General features: G+C 45.8%; 1 protein-coding gene across 13 annotated transcripts in view; it reads right to left on the minus strand.

Moving 5' to 3' along the window:
* Window positions 1–436: 436 nt before the first annotated feature.
* The window catches only part of mycbp2 (MYC binding protein 2), a 61,594-nt gene continuing 38,468 nt past the window's right edge, over window positions 437–23,562 (minus strand). For 4 of the 13 annotated variants that reach the window (XM_083682199.1, XM_083682207.1, XM_083682205.1 and 1 more), the window contains 35 exons: window positions 23,356–23,453; window positions 22,284–22,400; window positions 21,222–21,362; window positions 18,149–18,373; window positions 16,977–17,109; window positions 16,665–16,790; window positions 14,579–14,755; window positions 11,342–12,991; window positions 11,084–11,253; window positions 10,731–10,975; window positions 10,386–10,553; window positions 10,126–10,283; window positions 9,781–9,980; window positions 9,315–9,464; window positions 9,042–9,202; window positions 8,656–8,812; window positions 8,248–8,472; window positions 7,998–8,063; window positions 7,200–7,439; window positions 6,846–6,935; window positions 6,661–6,741; window positions 6,214–6,480; window positions 5,503–5,786; window positions 5,307–5,403; window positions 4,962–5,081; window positions 4,751–4,852; window positions 4,413–4,541; window positions 4,051–4,183; window positions 3,738–3,841; window positions 3,419–3,607; window positions 3,046–3,153; window positions 2,648–2,857; window positions 2,378–2,485; window positions 2,049–2,214; window positions 437–1,809 (listed from right to left, as the gene is read on the minus strand). In XM_083682199.1, the coding sequence (XP_083538325.1) occupies window positions 1,694–1,809; window positions 2,049–2,214; window positions 2,378–2,485; window positions 2,648–2,857; window positions 3,046–3,153; window positions 3,419–3,607; window positions 3,738–3,841; window positions 4,051–4,183; window positions 4,413–4,541; window positions 4,751–4,852; window positions 4,962–5,081; window positions 5,307–5,403; window positions 5,503–5,786; window positions 6,214–6,480; window positions 6,661–6,741; window positions 6,846–6,935; window positions 7,200–7,439; window positions 7,998–8,063; window positions 8,248–8,472; window positions 8,656–8,812; window positions 9,042–9,202; window positions 9,315–9,464; window positions 9,781–9,980; window positions 10,126–10,283; window positions 10,386–10,553; window positions 10,731–10,975; window positions 11,084–11,253; window positions 11,342–12,991; window positions 14,579–14,755; window positions 16,665–16,790; window positions 16,977–17,109; window positions 18,149–18,373; window positions 21,222–21,362; window positions 22,284–22,400; window positions 23,356–23,453 (6,911 nt within the window). In that variant the 3' untranslated portion in view covers window positions 437–1,693. The remainder of the gene's footprint in view (window positions 1,810–2,048; window positions 2,215–2,377; window positions 2,486–2,647; window positions 2,858–3,045; window positions 3,154–3,418; window positions 3,608–3,737; window positions 3,842–4,050; window positions 4,184–4,412; window positions 4,542–4,750; window positions 4,853–4,961; window positions 5,082–5,306; window positions 5,404–5,502; window positions 5,787–6,213; window positions 6,481–6,660; window positions 6,742–6,845; window positions 6,936–7,199; window positions 7,440–7,997; window positions 8,064–8,247; window positions 8,473–8,655; window positions 8,813–9,041; window positions 9,203–9,314; window positions 9,465–9,780; window positions 9,981–10,125; window positions 10,284–10,385; window positions 10,554–10,730; window positions 10,976–11,083; window positions 11,254–11,341; window positions 12,992–14,578; window positions 14,756–16,664; window positions 16,791–16,976; window positions 17,110–18,148; window positions 18,374–21,221; window positions 21,363–22,283; window positions 22,401–23,355; window positions 23,454–23,562) is intronic. The other 9 variants (XM_083682203.1, XM_083682211.1, XM_083682210.1 and 6 more) reach the window with 7 other exon arrangements.

The raw sequence follows: 23,562 nt of genomic DNA on the forward strand, positions 1-23,562 counted from the left end.
ACCTGAATTCCTCGAGTTCCATACTACTTTGAAAGAATCTTCCGATCACAAAATATAGAAGTTTAATCCGCCGTTTTAGACGAATACCTACTGTACCCGACCATATTTTGCTGCGGCACCGATATCCACACATTGTGGCTGGAAACCACACCATCCCACCTGTCTAATTAGTGATGGTGCGGCGCAATAAGTTGTCTGTTACAACGTCTGGATATCGGTGCTGCAGCAAATCATGGTCGGGTATAAAACGGCGCATTAAACGTTTATGTTTTGTGATAGGAAGAGTCTTTCACAGTAGTATGGAAGTGGAGGCTTTCAGGTTAATATTAAGCCTAAAAGGTTAATATTAAGCTTATGAATGTATCGTAGGCTATTCAAATAGGAATTTCATACCATTTTGCCATGTGAAATAACAACACAGGAGTCTTTTGGAATGCACCTTGCGAAACAGAGAACCTGGTTTATTACCATTCAACTCCATCCACCACAGATATTACAGAGCAGATTCACAAGTATTAAGCTTTTTATAACAGCAGCTCTTTTTGACACACCCCCATTCCCAGACCTCCACATCCCCCTGCCTCCTACTAATGGAAAAGCATTACAGATTCACAATTCTTTTAATATTTGGTGAAGACTGGCCCCAACACTTTCAGTTATCACTCCTTAAAATACAATAGTAGCCTAGTGTACTCACCTTTTGAGTTGTTTTTAAAAATGACAAAAAAAGGGTTTGTACCACATTACCGATATTGAGAAGTTGAAAAAGGGTTTCACATCAGCCTTCATACACTGCAGACAATGGGCTCCTCATAATTTTTAGAGAACAGAAGTGATCTGACATTTTGAAGGGGGGACAGGACTGTGTTTGTCACTGTATAAAAATGTACAGTGGCTTTTATTGACATACATTCCATAGGTTAAACAGCTGCAAGATAGGAGGCACACCCAGTATTGCACTTCATTAAAAGTTCTGGCTCAAAACATAATCCAGAATATCAAACGAAACTGAAGTGTAGAGTAGCAACTTCGGAATACAGCTATTTTGGATACTATCATTATATACAAGATTAGATAAATCGTACACTATTTCCTCCCAAACATAACATTCTTAACAGTCTTTTTCACCGACTCAGAATTATTCTTCTCTTTTTTCGTCTGTCAATTCATGATGCACTCGACAGTGGAGAATACTGTACAGGATTACGAAAAAAGTCAGTTTACATACAACAATATTTTGAATTCATAGTTAGGAAGCTGGAAATACGGCCTGTCTCATTTTTTCTATATATATCCAAGTTCATCCACAGTTGCTTTTAGCAAATTTATTTCATATTCAATTTTAATCTTCAATACATTGTTACACTTCAGTGATCAGGAGGTGTGCGACGTCTATGGAAGCCGAGGGGTTACACCGGCCGCATGCAAACACGTCACAAGTTTTTTTTTGTAATATTTTTCTTTTTTCATTGGGTTTCCTCTAAATCCACAGAGCCTCGACTCTTTTGTATGTTTGTAGTAGAGCCTGGAGACTCAGGTTGGTAGAAGAGCAGAGCTCAGGACTCTTGGCTATGGTAGAAGCCTGGTCCAATGTCCAGGGCATTCTGACAACACCAGATACTTGAGGCTGAGCTTCGACAACAGCCTGCAATCACAGTAGATGAACAAGTGTTCGGTTTGGGTCTCTGGTCGTTTAGAAGGTATGGGCGTTTCTGCACACTCCACAGCCTAGGGCAAACTCTTCCCCAGTGGGTGGGTGCACCACGTGCAAGGGACACTCAGTCCCCTCCAGCTGCTTGCCTTTGGGACCTAAAGAAGGTAGGAAAACAATGAGGAGTTTGGTTTGAAATCGGGGACTTCATCATCAATTTCATGTCTTGTCAATATCTTTGCCATTTCATTGATTTCCAATAATTCTGGCCAATAAATAACATTAAATGATTAATAAAGAACCAGGGAGAAAAAGAGATAGTGTGTGTGCATTTGTGTAATTCAAAGACATGTTCCACACTGAAAGCCAGGAGAGGTGATGTGATGGTAGTTGTTACCTGCGGGACAGTGAGGCAGCTCCTCCTTGGGGACACTGGTCATCCTCTGGAAGTCATCATGGCAGGCATTACAGAAGTGTGTGGTGCCGAAACAGAAGAACACAGCCACGGAGCAGCAGTACCGGCATTTATATTCCAGGAAGTCCGTCCCATGCTTGGAGCACATCTGGAGGCAGAACAAAGACATGGTCATCAGGGATGGTAATCCCCTCACGACATAGTAAACCAGGCCAAGAAATTGTCTGTTTAATAAGACATGTAAGTGATACAAAGTAATATGCTAGTGTGAATATTGGTAGAGAATCCCCTCAGGCTTTCCCTTCACCCACCTGTGCCCTGGACACATCTGAGCATGCTCCACAGATCAGCTCACTGGGGTCGTAGTCATCTCCCTGACCTGCCTCCGCATCACAGCGTGCCTCTCCACCGAAGTACGCCTGCAAATAAGGAAGGTGTCAATCTCCTAAATCTAATGTCGCAGTCCAAAATCAACCCTTTATCCCCTTTAGCTTATGAATCATGACATCTTGAATTGGCCAAGAGCTCTTCTATTGTAACCATAGGACAAATGCAACAAATCATTGAAAATGTCTACTTACCTTCTTGCACTTGAAGCAGACATAATATGCATATCTGTTCATGGCGTAGCCTGCAGGGTCATTGTGGAAGCGTGCACCAGGGGTGGTGATGGCTTCGCTCTTGTGCAGACCTTCGTACTCCAGTCTCATCAGAGCCTTCCGCCTCACGTCCTCAAACAGCTCTTTAATAGGGTCCAGCAGGTCCTTGATCACTGAGTGGTTGATTTTGTTCTGGAAAGAATACACAGCAATCACTATGAGTCACAGCACGTAGGAGCTGCTTACACAGTTGAAAGCGACCAGACAGAGACCTGCCAGACAGCTTAATCCTCCCCAAGGTGTGGTGTAGGCCTATTTGTTTTTCCTTTGTTCCCCGAGTTAAGCTCTCAAATCAGCGGGTGTTGGGTCACATAAGTTACCTTGCAAATGGGGCAGGACATGAATCCGAATGTGATCCTGGGCCCGAGCCAGCGGTTCTCCAGAACACGGCGGGTACACTGGAGGTGGAACACGTGACTGCAGTCCAGCTGGAGACAAAAACCAAACAAACAGCAAATGAGAATGCCTTGCCTTACTAGGATACCCCACTCCAGTTCAAATGTCTTTCAACTTCATAATATACATTTCTCCCTTAATCTGTCAAGCCAATATTTAACAAAACAGCCCAAGCTAGGCCTTACATGGACTAAAATGATTCAATACATGTGATTAAGTTACGACGTTATGTGTTTTCAATTCCCAGTACATCTGTGTAATCTCAATCAACCTGCTCAACAGAACAAGTGAACATACCTGGACAGCAGGAGCAGCAGAGAGGGCCTCGGTGAAGCAGATCATACACATGTCATCTGCATCCTGTTTCAGGCAGCCTGTACTCTTGTCACAGCCGTGCAGACATGGCAGACAGCTCTCCTCGTTCTTCACACCACCACAGGGGTGCCCACACGGGTGGGTCTTACTGCACGCCAGCTTGGCATACTCCTACAGGGGACACAGAGGGGGGGAGAGTCACAACGTGTTCAATCACGGCATTTATCATTTATCATTCAAGTCAATTCAAGCATATTAAGTCAACACGGTCCAAGTATGAGAGGTGTACACAGTTGTTTACCTGGCAGTCTGGGTCTGAGCAGACGCTACCCACAGCAGACAGCTCTGTTCCATTCCTGGTACCACAGAACCTGCAGAAGTCTGAGCTGCTGGAGGCTGGTTTACCTGCAGATAAGAGTCTGTGTTAGCTATACATGAGAGGGCTGAGACCGCAAATCCAATGGGAAGGCTGTACCAATCTAGAGACTTGAGTCTCAAAAAAAAAAGGCCTAAGGGGTAGACAATAAAATGCAAATAGCATATAGCCCCAGTCTTTCCACACTGACAGCATCCTTTTCAACACAGAGGTAGTGTGGGTAGGCAGATTACAGTACCTGTGTGTTCCCTGAACTCCACCATAGCCTTCATGGTCTTGGAGTCTGCCAGAGCCATGAGCCAGAAGAGCTTGGTCCTCCCACAGCCCTCATGGAGGTCCACTTTGATAGCCTCCTCTTCCTCTTTAAACACCTGGGAGAAGAGCAGGGAAACAACAGTAAGCACCACGTTGTTCTAATCATGTTTGAGAGACCGTGTACATTTCACTGAGGAAAACAGTAATCTGTGGAGGTCTTTATCAGTGCTTTTGTTACATCTGTGTAAACTACAGTTGATTAGTCACTGAGTGCTTCATCCTAACATGGATCTCTTAACTGACTGAGGGCAGAGTGCCCTCTACAGGAATATGTTGGTAACTAACCTGTCTCTGGTGAGAGCGTGTGCGTCTGTGAAGGTGGAGGAAACGGTCACAGTCCGTACACAGGTTACCACACATGTTACACAGGATAATGGCGGCCGTCTCCCCGTCGTCATGGTTATCACACATGGGCTGAGGACAGAAGCACAAGGTTACGTGGCCACACTGAGACATCTACTAACTTACAACCACACAACATTGAGGCGGGGAATTGCTACTACGGGACACTACTGGAAAATGTTGAGAGATGTTTAATTATACATTACTGATATGCATTTGCTGTTATGATTGATAGTAAAAGGCAGCTATTTTGTTAGAAAAGACCAATGCGGGCAGGTTACCATCTGTTTCTGCTGTCCATCTTTGCCCATCCAGCGGCCTGACGAGAGCCTGTCTACATGATCCTGGTCCAGAACACACAGAGAGGCCAGGGCCAGCCACAACTGAGGAGAGACGGGACAGGGGGGTTAGTCATTCTCACACACACACACACACACACACACACACACCTCATTGGTAGAGAGGATGGTGGTATAGTGAAAATGGTCTTACCCTGGTGGTAGCGATGCAGCGTACTGGAGAGCGGTGTTCCTCCTCCATCTTGGTGAGGGCGATGATGGTCTCAGCGATGGCGTTCTTTGTCACTCGAGACCAGGCATCCGAGAGGTGGCCCTGAGGATGACAAATGCACTCATTTGAGACTCATAAAATGACATCCAGGCCTATTTCTGTTTTGTGTTTATCTACCCAGGTTAGTCTCACTGAGATATATCTTATTCAAGACCTAGTATTCAATAAGTCAATGATAAAGGTTGTGAATTGACGTTTCATTTTCATTATCTCTTATCATTATTCAGTGGTATTCCTTGTCTTGAGAGAAGAGAGTAGAATACTCACAGCAGCCATGTCTTTGACCAGCTTAATGATGATCTCAGCGATCTGAGGCGGAGTGGATCCTTTCATCCACCAGTGGCTCTCCCCTCGGCGGATGTAACTGGGCATGGGGGGTAAGGGACAGTGTTTACACACACACACACAGGCAACCACCATTTTCTCTCACTCGTCAGAAGAGCACACCAGATGGTAAACTAACCTGGAGTTAAAGATCATAGGCAGGGTGACGGTGGTGACGCCCTTGCCTGCGGCCATGCCAGCTGTGCCAGCGATGGTGGTGCCTTTAGCCTTGAGCTGCACGGTGAGGGACTTGGCGATGCAGCCCAGGAACATGTCCAGGATGCCCAGCTTGTTCCAGTCCCCCTTCTCCGTGGAGTGGATGATGTCAGAGATGTCGGCTGGGGGCAGGGCCTTCACTCCGATGATGCTGGCCAGACGCACGGGTGTCACCTCAGGCAGAACGCGCCTCAGGAGGGATGTCACCTGGTGACAGGTTATAGAAGGTGGAAAAGGTCAGGTCAGACTGTACAGCTGTGGATTCACTGTTATCAAACTGCTGAATTCATATGAATGAGAAAGAGATTATTAACATTCAGAGTTCTCCCCAAGAGCGGCACTGCGCCACCTTGTTGCCTTGCCTCCACCACTATCTAAACATTTCAGAGCAAATTAAACTGATATTAAGTAATAATAGAGTTCCTAGTAACTATCTTTGATCACCAATGACATTGTCTTTAAAAGCGAAAGTGAAAGCATTGTTCCTAAGTTAATTCAGCATTTTAGCTGTATTTGTAGAGCATTTGGACATGATTAAATGAGAGTCGGTTTTGATAACGCATTCCAGCACCACTTTGTTCCAAAATCCTGGGGAGAACCCTGACATTTCTGTGTCTAATAATGTGGTTTATACCTGTCTCTGTACTCGTGGAGAGGCAGTGTGCAGCAGGGAGAACAGATCTTGCATCAGTGTTAGCTGCTGGGCCAGGTACTGGCGGCCTACGTTGGACCCGCTCAGAGCCAGAACCATGGACAGCAGCTCGAAGCAGTAGGCATCCGAGGACGCATCGTCATCGCTGGGCTGGGAGTTGGCATTCTCCTTACTGGATATGGCATGTTCCCACTCCTCCCTCACACGTGTAGCCTCCATACGGATGGCCTGGACAATGTGCGCACAAACCTGGAGAAAGGGAAAGAGGGAGAGATAGAAACGGAGGGAGGGAGAGAAAGAAAGGGTGAGAGGGGAATCATGTGTAAATTATAGGATACAGGATAGGATATTCCAACCACAGATTTGAACTCTAATCATAGTCGGTTCTATTGACTTTCATGTGTATAAGGTAATGACTGAGTAAATCACCTGTTTCTGCAGGTTGGTCAGCTTGCTCCTGCTAAAGATGATTCCCACCATGTGTTCTTTCAGGTCTGCGTCTGACGGAGCCTGATAGACAAGTAAACAGCAACAAAATAAAAATGTTAATGTCTATTTTCAATTTATGATGAACACTAATGTTGGATGGTGGTGCAGTGTAGATTAGTCCTGACCTTGTCCTCTCCCTCAGGGGATGATAGCAGGTTCTTCTCCTCCTGTTCTGGTGTAGGTTCCGCATCCCCACAGATCAGCTTGCCAAACACCTACACACACACACACACACACGAGAGAAGCTTCAGTTATCCAAAGATTGTAAATGTCTGCATGCTACTGTTAGCTGATCCCAAATGTAATGTTTTGTTGAAGCCACAGAGCCCAGCAACATTTTGACTGACATGGTCTTTGTCAGGTTATTTGTAATACTCCAATAATACCACCCACATCGGTCATCCTGTGGGAATAAGGACTCACAGGAAGTCTTTGACGTACGGTTTGAGCAGTTTGAGTGATTGACATGGCGAACAGACCTGTGAGGTGATGAGACGGAACACTCGGAGTGTCTCTGCCTCACAGTTCTTCTGCTGGGCCACGCTGGCAGAGATCTGGCCTGCGATCTTGATGCTCTCTCCCTCCTTCCAGCCCAACACCTTCACCTGGCGGACCCTCAGCGTGTTCTCAGGACCCTTCATCTCTACTTTGATCACGTGATGGTCACCCCCAGGAAGCTCGCTGGTGACCCAGCCCATGTGACGCGAGTCAAGGTCAACCTGGAGGACAGAGGCCATGGGATTGATCAGTGAAGGACTGAGGCTTGGGAGAATCATATTTCAGGATTTTTTTTTTGTCACATATTGTTTGTACTTGTCTGTCACTGCTAAATCTCCCATATTGTGGCGAGTATGTGGAGTTGTTATACTGAAAGCTAAATGTGGGAGAAATAAAATCCTTGAATGAAATAAATGGGGTAGTGAAGCTGGAGGGAATCTTTCCCATGTGTTTTTTCTACTGTGTTTCCCTGTGTCTTTGATGTGGTTCAAGTGAAAGTAGTGAGGTTAGATGGTGTGATAAGTAAAAACCAAAATAAAACCAGCTGGAAAAGAAAGGTCACACTGCCTGCTCTGATTTCCTGTTTGGAAAATGTCTTTGAAGTTGAGCCAAAGCCAATCCATTTACTTCAACTTCCTCAGCTATCTGGGTGCAGAAGGGCACCAATCTCTTTGAAAGTTTGCAAAAACCAATGAAAGACTGAATAAATTAGTCATCCCTTATTCATCCAGCCATCCACTCATTCAAGCTGAAATCAAAGAGATATCAAAAGGCCAAACCTGTTTGATTCTGCAGAGGTCTTCCACAGCCTTGCCACACAGGAATGTCATAGAGGTGACTTTGTTCTGTGGGTAAGACAGAGGAGAGAAGCAGAAGGCATCAATGAAAACAGCTAGAAAAAAAAACACTGTGGTTACTTCATTCATTTGTGGCCATGGATTTGTTCCAGAACAGAGCGAAGGAAAGTAGAGAACTTTCACAGTTCCACAAAATAACCCCAAACCCTGCGGTGCCCTCCTCAGTCCTCACCCCAATGTCTCTGGAGTTGTCCACATGAACAGACACGTAGGAGGCATTGATGCCTTTGACACAGCTGATGGTGACACTCTTGGTTTTGTTTTTATCCTCGTCCCCAGATTCCCAGAAGGTCTCAGTGGAGCCGTCCGTCAGGCTGCCGATCATGGCCGGACGGCTGGATGTCTTGATGTCCACCACACTGGTCAGGTCTTTCAGACATGTCACCAGGCACAGCTCCTAAAGCCCACAGAACATCAACATTAGATCACTGTGTTTAAAAATGTTCACTGCTAAAAAAAAACATAAAATGATGATAAAAAACTATGAGACCATTTCATCCATAAACACATTCCCTTCAATAACTCAGTTAAAAAAATGGTTAAACCCAAATCCCAATAGAATCTGTGTTTCCTGTCTCACCTGGCTCATGGCCTCGTAGCCCGACTGCACGCTGATGTTGAAGCTCTCCTCACTGTCACCGTCGTCTGACTTGGACAGGATGTTGTTGATGTGGTGGAACACGTTGCTCTGGTGTAAGAACTGGTGGTCTGACTGCTTGAACTTCAAACTCCAACACCTGACAAAAAGATACACACATGGATCAGGGACTACACCCTCATACAGGAAAATGCAAGGTCAAAACCTGCGGACCCAGGCATTCACAAACCGAGTTTGGGGGACAGACTAAAAAATACACTCTTTATGGCCTCAGAGTAGTTTGGGCTACGGTGAAGTAAGTTTGAGTTGAGGTAGTTTATGAGAGTTATTTGGAGATTCTGACAGGATGTTTAGGTGCAGGGCTGTACCTCAGAGCCATCTGCTGGAGAGAGCTCCCACTGGGAAGTGACATCATGAGGTCAGAGATGGTCTGGAGGAGGCGATGGAAGGTGTGTGGGAGGGGGTGGGCTGCCTCCCCAGCAATTACGATATCAGACAGAGGGTGTTCACACACACCAAGGTCCCTCTCCTGTAAGGAATATTACCAAGTCAACTACAATATCCAAATCAGACGATATCCAATAACATACTGTACTGCGTATTATAAGTCTCTAAAAAGTCCTTTCTTTATCAAACATCACCTGTTCTATGTTCTCCTTGTTCCCTTTGTTCTCCTCCTCCTCTTCCTCCTCAGGCTCGAAGGGAGACGGGGTGAGAGAGGCTACAAAGTGCCATAGGATGTCATGCAGGGAGGTGGTCTGGATCACGTTGCAGAGCAGCCAGTTGAACGCCTGAGGGGGGGAGAGGGAGTACGACTCATCTCAATTAACAAAGACTTTACAATAAAAACAAATCACAAATTGTTCCTACCAAGGCAAATGACTGACGACTGATGTTAGTGACTATCTAGCCAGAAAGGAGGGAAGTAAATTCCTTTCAAATCCCAGTGTGATTTAAACCGCAAACACTAGCTCATGCCTTACCCCCACCCCAAAAACAACAAATAGCTCATGCATTGCTCAGTTCTGACCTCACAGTTCTGACCATATACTGCTACTTCCATCTGGCCTAGCTTAGCCATCTAGTGATCACTGATGGGAGACGTACCTCCATGGCGAAGACCCTGCAGGCAGACTTCCTCAGGGCGTGTCTCATGGCCACCTCCAGACCCTCCAGGTCATGGTGCTGGATAACAAAGGCCAGGACAGGCCACTGGAAGTTCCTCTCCCCCTTACTGAGGGAGCCATGGGCCGAGATCAGCCGGGACAGCTCTGGGGAGGGGTGGCGCAGCAAAGAGGAGCCAACTTCTAGAGGGGGAGAGCCGAACAACATTACACACTGTATATTCTGGCCATTCACCGGCCTACTTTCTGTTTTAAAGTACTATGTCCATTTCAGTTATCTATCACTGGACAAAAGCCTTTTGGTAATTGACAAGGAGAGTTAGCCTACCTGCATCTCCACTGTGGACCCTGCGCCTAGGTACGGCTTTGACCCGGGCTGTGGAGGCCGAGTGTTGCTTGTCATACTCAGATGCTACCACAGAATAAGACCTCTGGAATACTGTACGCTTGGCTGTGTCACTGTCCGTGATGGGACTGGTTTCCAAACTGAGAGGAGACACAGACATGTAAAGGTCATTCTGATCCACATCGGTTTTCACTTTTAAATATGTGAAGCAGGAGTGAAGCACTTGATCTGAGGTATGTTACCTGGGGGGCATAGACTTCATGTTGCTCTCCGGTTCCTCAAACACGTTGGGGCAGGCGTCAGGTGTGACTGAGATGTAGGGTGCAGGGACAGACGTGGAGCGCAGGTACCTCATCTCATCCTGGAACAGGTTGTCATCCTGGTACCCACCAAAGTTCTCTGTGTGTTGCCTGCAGAAAAGGAGACAGGAAGAATGACCACATGTAAAGTAGAAGTATAATAATCAATAGTTAATAATTAACTACTATACTAATTGGAATCTATATACATTTGTAATGTGTGTCAGTGGTATTTCACCTGTCCAGTGTCCCCACTATACACTGTAAAAGCCCTCTTGTATGTATTACCTGGCCAGTGTCTGTAAGTAGAGGCAGCCTATCTTGTTGGGTAGTTCCTCTGAGACCCCCTCCTTAAGGCTGGGCAGCTGGGAGTGGAAGGGCCGTGTTGGGTGGTGGCACAGCATGCTAGGTTCAGCTGCACTGCTCAGGGACAGTAGGAACAGAGCGTTGGCACGGATCACCTGGTGGGCCTCCATGGTGGGCAGCGCCCGCGGTGTCTTCACCTGCAGAGGCTTCTTCCTCGACTGCTTCACCTGCACAGGTAAGACACAGGTGGACTCGGGTTTAAGGTTTGCGCAGACATGAAAATACAGTGCCTATGAATGCCTCGTTGAGAAATGATGATTAGTGTACATCCATACCTTTTCCCTGGCTGCTGTCTGTTTCTCTCTCAGGTATTTCTCTCTGCAGCGGTCACATACCAGGTACCAGGTGCTCCCTCCTATCCCTCCGTCTCCACAGTTCCCTGCCCACCCCCCACAGAAGTGGCCAATGCTGTTATAGCCCTGGCCTCCAGCGTAGCGACCACAGCCTGATTAGAAAACACAAAGAGATTTTGTTAAAACTACGTAGTGCTGTATGTACTGCACCAGATTTAAATCATAACCCATTGGTCTTACCAGGGTGAGCCTGCCTCATGTGGTAAGTGACAGGGTAGGGGTGGGACTCTCCACACAGCTCACAGATGGTGTCCTTCTCTGGTCCCCCCATGGCCAGCTGAGCCATCTCCCCAAACAGGTTCCCTCTGGGGCGCACCTCTGCCTTCTCTCTTTTCTTCTTCTCCTTCTTGGTCTTCTTGCCGTCCTTCTCGTGCTCTTTCTTTTTCAAGATTGCACTTGACCCCGGGCTGGGGAAGATCATGTTCTGGGTGGCCGCTTTGATGGTCGCCATGGAGATGTCTTCCCAGAAGGCCACCAGGTGTTGGAGGGTCAGTGGCAGGATGGACTTGGCCCTCATTGCGGGGTGAGAGGTCATCTCGTAGGAGACTGCCTCTCCTTTCCCATCTTCACACTTCTCTGGCAGTGGCGGCTCCTTCAGCATGGAGAGGACCTTGTTCTTGTTGATGCTGCCCATCTTGGAGATGTCCGGCCCGTGGGGGGAGATGTTGAACATGTTCAAGGCGGAGGAGATCTCCAAGGAGTGACGGTTCTTTAGCTTGCTCTCCTTCTCCTCAGCAGCCTGCCCACTCAGAGAGCTGCGGATGGGAGCATGCTCTTTGGTCAGCTCCGGGTTGAACTTCAGGAAGGAGGAGCAGGCCATGGCATCATGGACGATGCCCTCATGCCACAGGAATGCGGCAAAGACTGCGCGGGCGCATTCGGCCACCGAGGGTGACATAGCCTGCTTGGCAGGCTCTGTGAGCCTCGAGGTGCTCTCTCCTTTGAAGAGAGGGCCGGACTTGTCTTTCTTGGGGCGCACATGGCGGCTGGATGTCTTGCGGCTCACCTTGGGTGAGGAGCGACTCTCCACTTCTTCTTTGACGGGGGCCTTGCCGATGCTGAAGTGCACCTTGGAGGAGCCCTCTTCAGAGTTTTGCACCTCTGCATTCTCATCATTCCCCTCTTCATCATTGGAGAGCAGGGTGCTGGACGTGCACACCTCCACCACCTCACTATGGAGGTTCTCCTGGGTCACATGTGGAGACGGAGCACGGTTCTCTGCATTATTACTATCTGCTGTGCTTCCCTCTTTAGGAGGTAGTTTGGGTTTGGGAGATGTGGACCTCCCTCTCAGGGGCTCTGTGAGGGGGACCTTCTTCTTCCTTAGAGTATCTGGATCCAAGGTGTACGAATCGGACTTGGACCTCTCTCTGGGGGGGTCCAGCCGGGCCTTGGAGGAGGGGCTGACTTTAGGAGGGAGGTTCTTGTCATGGTGAGGTGAGGAGGAGCGCTGGGAGGAGGTGCTAGAGGGACTGGACCTGCCCGAAGAGGAGGAGACACCCTTCTGTTTCGGAGAGGAGGAGCGGGAGCCAGGGTTGGGGGACTCTGCGCGGAGCCCAGAGTTTCGTCCATGTCCATCTGCCTTCAGGGCCTGCAGGGTGTTGTGGTTGGGCGAGTGGGAGCGGCTGTGGGAGTCAGACCTCAGCTTGGCCGTGTCAGACCTCAGAATCAGAGCCTCACTAGCCGACAGACCCCCGTCGCCCGTCTTGCTCTTGGACTGGTCAGAGGAGCGACCTCCGCGTCCCTCCTGCTTTGGGGAGCGGCTCTCCTGGCGGTGTTTGGATGCTGGGGACATGGGGCGTGCGCCTGACACCAGGTTTCCCCTTTCACCTAAACATCCGCAACATACAGACAGTTATACTGGAAGTAAGAGGTTTAATACAGCAGCAGCGCCTCCAGCTTACTCAAAACTAAAACACTCAACATCTGAGGGGGAAAACAAAGGGATTAATGAAAGTAAAAGACCTGAAAATGAAATGGAGGGAAAAAGAAAAAGAGAAAATTAAACACAAAGTCTTGGAGGAATGAGAAAGAGATGTTAAAACTGAAAACCAAAGAAATTGTTGAGTGTAATGACAAACCTTTTTTTCTGGAAACTGTGATTAGGCTAGTTATGAACTTATATGTTTAGTGTAGTTACTGCATTTGTGCAGAGAGGACATCTTTTTCATAATTGGGACGCATTGCCCATATTCCTTCTTATAAGCTTCTCATAGGCCTATTATTGGAAATCCTATTCATGCAATTGTTAAGCCCTTTCATTGTATTGACTAACTAAAATTCGTCATTTAGATTGGTTTATTGGCTATGGACCTGTTTTCTGGGTCACTATGCATTTCTACCCACCCTTTGCTCAGTCTAAAAGGTGACATGCGTTCTGTATTTTACCCACCCTTTTGCCTGAGAGCGAGAGATGAGAGAGCAGTACCATGCCCAGCCGCAGAGGTGCTGCTTTTGTGCACACGCTCGCGAGAAGCAAGGCTGCGTGATGAACCATCTATAGCTGAAAACAGTGGTAGGTAAGCAAACAGGACATGAATGCAGGGTCACCGTCACAGAGAGAGGGAGGAGAGAGGAGGAGGAGGGAGGGTAGAGAGAAAAAGAGGATGGGAGAGCGGAGAGGGAGCGAGAGAGAGAGAAAGAACAAGGCGAGACAGGGAGAGATATGGACAGAGCAGAAAGCTGTCGGAGAACACAGAGGGCAGTAAAGTAATGCATGGGGGCCAGGTGGGATGAAACCTGATATGACTGATATGGTGGAGTGAATGACAACTTACTGATACATGAGGGTCTGATATATGGTTGACGCAGGCCAAATCTGTATATTAACTTAAACCATAAGACTTTCTTTAAATCAGTACACATCTGTTACTGCAACTTGAGACTTGGTTAGTTAAACAATAATATTGAAACATTCTGTAGGTATTTAGTTTGTACCCAGGACTTTTGAGATTCAGACATAAAAAAAAACATAAATATATGTAGTAAACAAATAAATTGTTTTTAATGAGTACACTAAATGATGTTCTCTAAGCAAAGTTAAACCATATTCATAGCTAATGAATGAGAACACTACGGTAGTCTACATGTGCAGTGGAGTCCTGAACTGGTTGAGAGGGATAGAGGAGCAAGATCTAAGCATGAGAACTGCGTAGATTATGTTAAAGCAGGGATGAAGATGACGAGGGAAAAAAAGTCACTTGTATAAACAAAAAAGCAAGCAGCTACAGTACACGACCACGTAAGCAAAACATAACAGCAGTGTTATGTGTCTTCGGTCGACCCAAAAGATGAAAAAAATTAAAAATTAAAAATAGCAAAAGGAAACCATACCAAAAAGAGGGATTAGCTAGGAGGAAGTGAACCAGCACCTGAGCAAGCAAGCGCCGACACTGTCAGACAGACGGACAGACTTACTCGGAAGCTGTGGTTGCGGCTGAGACAGTTGGGAGGGGGATTGTCCAAACACAAATGGGCTGTGGACAAGGGAGGAGGAGGGAGGTTGGGCGGCTTGCTCAAATACGGAGGAGGAGGGAGCGGCTGGGAGGAAGGGCCCAGACTGAATGGAATTCAGTATAGCACTCAACCGGTCACCTGCAAATATGGAAGACAAGGAAGGGGAAAACTACAGCTTACACTATGGTCTTAGGATCCCAGGGGGTATAAATCATTAAACATTAACCATTATAGTGCGTCCATCGATCAATCATCTCCCACACAGGCAATGCCGGAGAGGGGGGGGGTATGTGTGGGGTGTGGGGGGGGGTTTGTAGGAGTGGGGAGTAGGGGAGATAAACTTAAGTATCATGGGGTAATGGGTGATGTCACAGGGTAGGTTTTAGGGCTAGCCCGTAATGCCGCTTTGACGAGGTGTGGACCCCAAACAGACATACTTAATGCCGTTTGTTAATACTGAAGTATTTCTCCAGCCACGGAAAAGGCGCCTGCCTTCTCCAGAGCAGAAAGGAAAGTCCTCTACAGGAGTTAGAAGACAATTATCTAAATTTCACATGGTGTACAAAGAGGTTGAGGTGAACTCTACACTACACACTTTCCAGGTGGAAATCAATATGAAATATAGGTAGGCTCTAGGCAGTGTAGCCCTGACCTTTCTACTTAATTTAGCTTGTATGATCACATTCATATTTACAATAACTTTGCGAAAAGGAAAGGGGTGAACCAATTGGAAGTTGGGGATGATTAGGCGGCCAAAAATATGAGAGGCCAGGTTTGGAGTAAAGCCAGGACACCAGGACTCTTGGGACACTTGTGTGATCGTGGGGGCAGAGGGATTACCAAGTCCAACCTGACAGAAGCACACTGACTGGCCCATGCACACAGACACACACATGCCTGACATCGCAGTGATTTTAGGCATGGTATACAATGACACACAATGAGACATGCAGAACTTAAAATGGGTGTAGGGTTAGTGACTAACTGACACCACCTGTGGTCTTTGAAGTACAAATTGGTCCATGTTTCACGACTTTGAAAGTAAGGAACAAAGCTTAAGACAGCTGCATTACTGTACCACTAACCATGGACGTTAGTGGTCTTCACATCATCCATGTAGAAAACGTACGCACTGTATGAGCCATTGGGGTGCTGACGGCTGCAACACCGAACCCCAAAGCAAACAAAGTACTTTGTACAAACAGTGTAAAAGTGGGCTGATCCTGAGGCTTTGATACTCAGTTCCCTAAAACGATTAAACATTCTCAACGTACAAACAAGAAATGTAGTATTTCAGCAGTAATGCAATGATACAAAAAAAGGCATCACACTGGATAGAGAGCACACCAATGGGACCCAATCAAAACCACAGGCAGTAGTCAGGTATGTCACAGTGAAGCAGGAAGTAAAAAAAAAAGACACAGTAGACACAGGACAGAGAGAAGATGTGAGGAGCAACTGTACAATATGTGGAGACGCGTAAACATGTGCATCTACTAGGCCACCTCCTAATGAAGTCACACTCATTCATATCTTTGCAACCAGAAGTGATTATCGGATAATGGTTGTGAAAATAAAGCAGTGAAGACGTGATTTCGTCATGGGTTAATTGATGAATAAATCAGAGAGGTTTTTCTGAGAGAGAGAAAAAAATATGCATATGCATGCATAACACAATTATTTCTCCAAAACTTTGCGTGGATATTACAATACTCCTCAGCATCTCAAGCCATAATATGACCGGACATTAACTAGACGGATTTTCATCGATAGATGGCGGGACGAATAGCAAAGTAAGAGTTGGTTAAAGAATGTGTTCTTTTCAGTAATTCTGCGTTTCCACTCATCCACATCCCTGATGAAGACAGTAACTTGGTGCCAGCAGGTGAAGTACCTGTCAGATTTGGGGTAGATCTTCATTTTGATAGCCACCTTTCAATTCATGAATTCAAATTATCCTCCAAATAGAATTGGGATTGACCCAAACCCTACTACCTGTCAAGGCAAGTTTCCATCTCCTCCAATCATATTCTTCATATGTTCTCACCTTTGTTGTTGGAGATGCCGTAGTCGAAGCCCTGTGCCCCGTTGGCTGCTGTGGCCCTGTTAAAGGCCTGCACAGAGAAGGGGCTGGGCGGGGGGGTCTGGGCCTCATGCTCCAGGAGAGCTTGTTCTGGGAGGAGAGACAAAGCTGGACTATGTTAGCACCATCAACTCCAATGGATAAAGATTAAGATAGGAAATGCATTATTTTCTGTTAATCCCCTATAAAATAAACACTTAGTACATTTGGACTCATGTTTTGTCTGTATTATACTGTGTACTGTTTCTTTTTATCTGAGGTAATATCATGTCTTACCCTCATCGTGGCGTAGGTACTGGTTTCCCCCGCGGTCTCGGGCCAGTGACCAGGCCTCTCCTTCATCACTCTCACAAAACTCCACAACGCTGTTCTTATCCAGCTGCACCCACGTCCCCTCCGAGTTTATCACCTGATGCACAAATAATGCTCTTTATCCCTACACACACACATATACACACACACTGCACCATCCTCACACACACACAACGAATCTTTCTCAAATCAATCAAATGATATCATCAATTTAACAGCTCACACTAAAAGTGTTGCCAGGTAATTGCATACAGGTTTGTAGGTGTTTTTTTTTTTTAATTCCTGAAAAGTCATTATTTTTAGACAGACAGACATAGATGGAAGTGTTAATCTGAGGTAGCACAGCTCAGTCAGAGGGCATTCTAGAACAGATTCAGATAGGGAATTTTAGAACAGGTTCAGAGAGCACATTCTAGAACAGGCTGAGCGAGGGCATTGCAGAACAAATCAGATAGGGCATTCTAGAACAAATTCATAGAGTGCATTCTAGAACAGATTGAGCGAGGGCATTCTAGAACAGATTCCGCGAGGGCATTCTAGAACAGCATGACACACCACATCACCCAATGAAAGGTCAGGTCAAAAGGAAGAGGCACCATTCAGCACTTGCGCGTCAAAGATCAGTTTAGAGAGTTTAGAGTATCAAAATGTGCTCAGAGGAAGAAATAGTACAGAAGGTGGGGGAAAGAAGGTACAATATTGCTTCAGCATTTCATTAATCAGATGTTGAAGAGAGAATCCATCATTGATTTCCTTGCAAACCGAAAACTGTTGAATCTATTGCCAATAAAACTAAATTGAATTTCAAGACTAAGAAAAAATAAATAAATGCTGTAGCCATTGGAATTTGTTAATTAGAGATTAGAAAGTAGAAAAAGACAGAACACACACCCACACCCAGAAGCATCTCATGTATTCACCCTTTCAATGGAAATTTACAAACATCCAAAGCATTTTAATAAATTCAAGAGCAAAGGGGGGAAGACATATCAGTGACTTCTGTCTGTGTTAGCAAAGAGAAGAGGGCAAAAAGCTGGCATAAGAACTACTGTATTGTAAGTGATCTAAATAGATTGATTTATTCAATTGCAGCCACAAGAACACATTTCATTTTGGGGGGGGTGAGGGGTGCGTACCTCGCCTACGGCCTTGACATGGTTCCCAAGTACTAACATTCCAATAGGGATACCCCTAAGGTTTGGGCAGCTTCTGATGTTGTGACCCGAGGGGCCGGTCTTCACTACCTTATAAAGCCCCGGGCCGCCGCCCTGCCCCGCCCTGTTCTGCTCCCGCATGGGGGCCTCGTGGGAGGGGCGGCCGCTCACCTCCTTTACATTCTCATCCAATTGGCCCCTGGCCTCCTGCAAGAGGAAATGACTTGTGTTAGGACCAGTCAGGTTAGGTTAGACGAGCAGTTTTATCTGAGAGAGCTGTATTTATATATGATGTCATACTTCTGTCCTGACTATGATTGTGTTTTAGGAGAGAGGATGGCTTGACCAGTAGTATATAGTTTTGACCATTGCATAGTCATTGTTCTATGATGAACTTCAGTGTTTGGTTATACTGTAGTACTGTGGAAGGAGATATCAGTTTATCAATTGTCACCAAAACCACTGTTGTTTGGATTCATCCTCTTAAGACAGCAGCAGTCACTGAGAGGTTTTAACATCTTACATTATCCAGAGACGCCCTTAAATGCTGCAGTAATGGGTACACCCTGTGTGCATTAAGTACACACAGAGGGCTCTATGGCCAACAGAAGTCTAGCTCCTCTTGCCCTACTTGAATGCCCTGAATGCCCTACCAGAGGAACATTCTCAGCTAAAGCTTCAACCTTTCAAATGCGTCTAATTTTGGAACAATATCCTAAACTCAATAGTACAGCAAAAAAATAATAGCCTTTCTACTGTACAACATGACATGTTTTCATATGAACTTTGAAGGTGTAATCACAATCATTCAGACTGTTGATACAACAGATGTATAGAGCACATTCTTGCATCTTAGCATCACTCTAACACAGATGAAGGTCCGGTAGAACATGATCCAATTGAAGAAGGTTATTATGGCAATGTAGTGTAGGGTAGACTTCTACTAACAGGGAGGCATGCCATTACACAGGGGGGCCACACGGTACTGTACAATACTACCCTTTCATACAAAACCACATGCAACGTATTGGTTTTATTAACCCTCATGCGACACACAAACTCTGTCTGCTTATACTGTCGTTGTTCTTTCCTTCAATAGCTTGATTCTCAAATACAATGGCAACAAATTCATCACAAGACAGACAGTGTAATAAATGGATTGGATTGACTATTGATCTCTAGAACAGGGACATCAAGGGGCAGAGTGACAGTTCCCCCAAACTATGCATCACTGATTGACGCTCAAAAGAAAAACAATTATTAAATCATCATGCAACTGTGGTTCAATCTCATATCTCTGACTGTACAACTCAAAAGTCGAAAACTTCACAGAGGGGATGGGGGTTTAATTGGACAAGTAGAAAAAACAGACTGATGGAAAGCAACGGATCAGCCAATAAGCCATACACATCTCTCCTTCAGATAACTCACCTGTGCTGGGAATATAGATAAGGGGGTCCACGACAAAAAGCCGATATCCCTGACTCCTTGGCTAGCGTTAAAGACACTCTGAGCAACAGATTGTAAGACAGTCAAGAAACGCATAGGATTCATTTTGCGAGAGAGATACAGAGATAGAGGAAGGTTGGGAAAAGCGCTGATGATATTTTTTTGGAAGACAGGATGTTGTTTGGTTTGGTTCTTCAGCATTTTTGCCATAGGAAATTATTTGAAATAAGAGAGAAAAGCAGGGTGACCGAATTTGACGGTTGTCATACAGACCTTGTTCTCAAGCAGTGGTGCAGGAATGGCGAGGTGTTAAGACAAATTGGGAACACTGGCAAAGCCTGTGAGATATTTGCTCACTTCCTGTGAAGTAGCTAAACTAGTAACGCCCAGATTTTGGTGGACAATAGTTATTTTGGGGGAGGGAAGAGGTAGAATTTCAAACCACTTTTGGTTTACTGGCCTCAATGGTGACCCAATCACACAAATCAATGTTTATTTTAAGAAGAAAAAAAACAAAAAACGATAAATGTTTTAATGTTTTTACAACAACAACAAAAAAACTTCCAAAAAAATCTTCCACACGTAGGATGTAGTGTGTCATGCTGTTTTCGAACAAGGACCTTAACATGAAAGCCTCTCAGAACCTTAGAGCAGCCCAATGCAAAGGCGGAATTGTGGAGTGGTAGAAGCACAATTTCCATATGAAGCAGTGTAAGGACCAATGGACCAATGCTTGCTTCATGACAGAAAACCATCCATCCCAGAATAACCATAGATACCCTTCTAAGGGGCAATGCAATTGAGAGAATGTTAAACATTTCCAAATATATCCACTCAAAGTCCCTGATCCTGTGTTTACTGTATCATTTGGAGGTTTTTGTGCCATGGAGCAAAGGTGAGGACTTTTTTGAGAGAAAACCTTTTCGTCTCGTGCTGAGGTGGCCTGTGTCGGTTAAGCGTGAGTGAGGAGAAGCGATGAGGAGAGAAGAGTCGTAGCAGTGCAGCTGGACTCTAGACAACACTGAAATTGCTCATCTAACTACGTCCATTTTATTTTATTTTATTTTTTCCCCCTCTATCTCCAATTCCTGCATTGGGGTTGACATCAATGCATTAAAACACATACATACTGGTAGGGGTAAACAAGGAGCAACGTCCATCCACGTTCCATACATCCTTTCTCCACTTGAACATGAATTAAGGCATGCATTCGCCCTTATGCTACCATTCATTGGAGTGGTGGTCTGTTAGTGAAGGCATCATAAACATAGCAGAGCTGCCCGTAAAGACACGACATGCAAGAACACACCAAGTCGTTTTTTCACTCGTTAGAAGGTTCTGGACACTTCCATCATGCTTATGGACATTTGGGGGGGGAATGGATGTCATCCATCAGCAACACTATACACAACGTGTGTGGGTACAGCAGGGGTGGAGACTTCAATACAACCATTAATACCATCAATCCCCCCCCCCCCCATTGGCATTCTCATTTGAGTTACACAAGGAATGGTGCGCTCTGTGATGTTTCCCCCAAATGAGTAGCATACGAGCCCCTGCTTTTTCTACAGACCCAGAAGACTGATCGTCTTGGCCTTCTACTTACGTCAGCTGGGACCAGCAGGCTCCTGCCAACGTGCTGGTTAAAAGAGAGGCACCAGGCTTCAGTGTACCCATTCATGTTGGGAACATACTTCTTTACTGTCTCATCATTCAGCCTGAGCCACACACCATCATCATTGTGGATCTATGGGAAAACAAGCAACAGAGCAGAGCACAGCCATGCCCTTCTGTCACTATGGAAACCTCGCAGAGAACACCTCGAGGCTGCGGGAGAGAGGTAGACCAAATAGGTGGGACGTACTGTACTGACTGACTCAGAGAAGGGGAAGAGAGAGAGAGGAATAAACACAGAGAGAGAGAGAGAGAGTGAGTGAGAGAGAGAGAGAGAGAGAGAGAGAGAGAGAGAGAGAGAGAGAGAGAGAGAGAGAGAGAGAGGCGATAGTAACAGAGGAAATGGGGAGGACTGACAGAGAGGATAATGTCATCTGGTGTTACCAGTACAGGGAGGCTAACTTCACGAGGCAAGAACATAGTGGATATCCAGACCAGTGCTATAGCAGAGGGAAGGTGAAATAAGAAGGCACTACAAGGAGATCATTTGCTCTCTCTTAAAAAAGGATAGACAGTCTGAGTATGTTTCTCTTTTCTTTGTTTGTCTCTCTGCAGCCTCTGAGTGTCTTGCATGTGTGTATGAAGCAAAACAAAAAAGGTAAAGAAACAAATCAGTGAGCTTAGAAGAGAAGCAGTAAAATCACTGTTAAGAGGTAAGACACTCTGCACAACTTACGTCACCAAACACAGTCATACAAAATTACTCTGTAGATGTGAGGGCTGAATCCCAACTTGAGATCCACACACACAACGTGTTTTTCCCCCATGTTTTCGCCCCACTGTCTTCAATGCATGATTATACATGTATAAGGTACACATGTATAACGGCCGCACACATGATTTCCTCAAAAGGAGTTACACCCACAGATCTCAAGTTAAGATTCGGCCCTCAGTGATTGAATGAAAAGTGAATAAGGGGGAAAAAAAGGACGTTTTTGTGAAAGAGTCTACTGCTACAACACGACTTCATTGCGCCTATTCTAGAGTAGTTTACCTCGTCAATGAATGTGATGGTGCCATTGACTTGCACTATGCCTATCTGTTCACTCTGCAGGGAGGGGTGACTACGCACACGCAGGCCTGCGCTGTCCTTGGACACAAATTTGCGGACCTGAGAGAAGCAGAGGGAGACAGGGAGACAGTGAGCCGCAGGAGCCGGGGGGGGGGGGGAGAGAAAAGAAAAGAAGTGCAGCAGGAGAGAGGAGGAAGACACACAGGCAGACACACACACACACAGACACACCCACAGACAGACACAGACACACACAGAGACGGAATGAGCATTTCAAAGCATTTGAGAGCTTGAAACCTTCTAGTATAAGGTTCTATCAATCACTGGTAAAATTGGTGATGACGGTAGTTATATTCATCAACTTGGAGTTTTCGTATAGTTTTGTAAGTCTCTTTAGTGGCCAAATCGTTGTGTGTACTGTACGTTGATTCAAGTGTGAGTACTCACATTCATCCCTTGTGCATACACACACACACACACACACACACACACACACACACACACACACACAAAGCAAAACAGAGATAGAAAGCGCAGAAGTGTTCCATTCTGAACAATGCTAGACATATCAGTCAGAGCCCTGATAGTGTTGGATATCCATGAAGCACAAGTTCAGAAGGGAAATACACAGTCTGATTAGATTTCGTGGGCATGTTGTTGCTTGTTTCCCCATTGTCAGTTAAAAAGTCACTCTTATAAAAACAACAACATAGTCAACAAAAGAAAACAACGACAGTAGACAACACTGCCTTGTTGGCTCAACTTTCTTCATGGAAATGTTCACTCAGACCAACACCACCAGATGTGTGAGCAACATGTGAAATATTCATTGGTCCCAGAGACACTGACGACAACAGCAAGAGTAGACTACAGAGGACCGTAAGACAGAAAGTGAATGAACACACACATCATCCATGGCTGGAGGTGGGAACAGAGGTGGTGACAGTTTTCAAGCCAGGGATTTTTTGGGCATGACTGTTCTCTCAGGTGTGTCGTGCATGAGGGTGTGTGTGTGTGTGTGTGTGTATATATATATATATAAATAAAGGCTCACCTTGCTGGGTTGGGGCTCGGCCTTTGGTTTGACCATCTGAGTCCCAGGTGGTATCATACCTTTGGGTGCGTCTTTCACCTCCACCTCCAGACCAGCATCTAGAAAAATCAATAAAACAAAATCCACGCTTGAATAACAATTACTACATACTACCGTTTATGCTTCAATAGAGAGCAGTTTAAACCGCCGTTTAATCGTCTGTTGACT

This window comes from Argentina silus (genome assembly GCF_951799395.1).
Source record: "Argentina silus genome assembly, chromosome: 12".
NCBI classification, from domain to species: domain Eukaryota; kingdom Metazoa; phylum Chordata; class Actinopteri; order Argentiniformes; family Argentinidae; genus Argentina; species Argentina silus.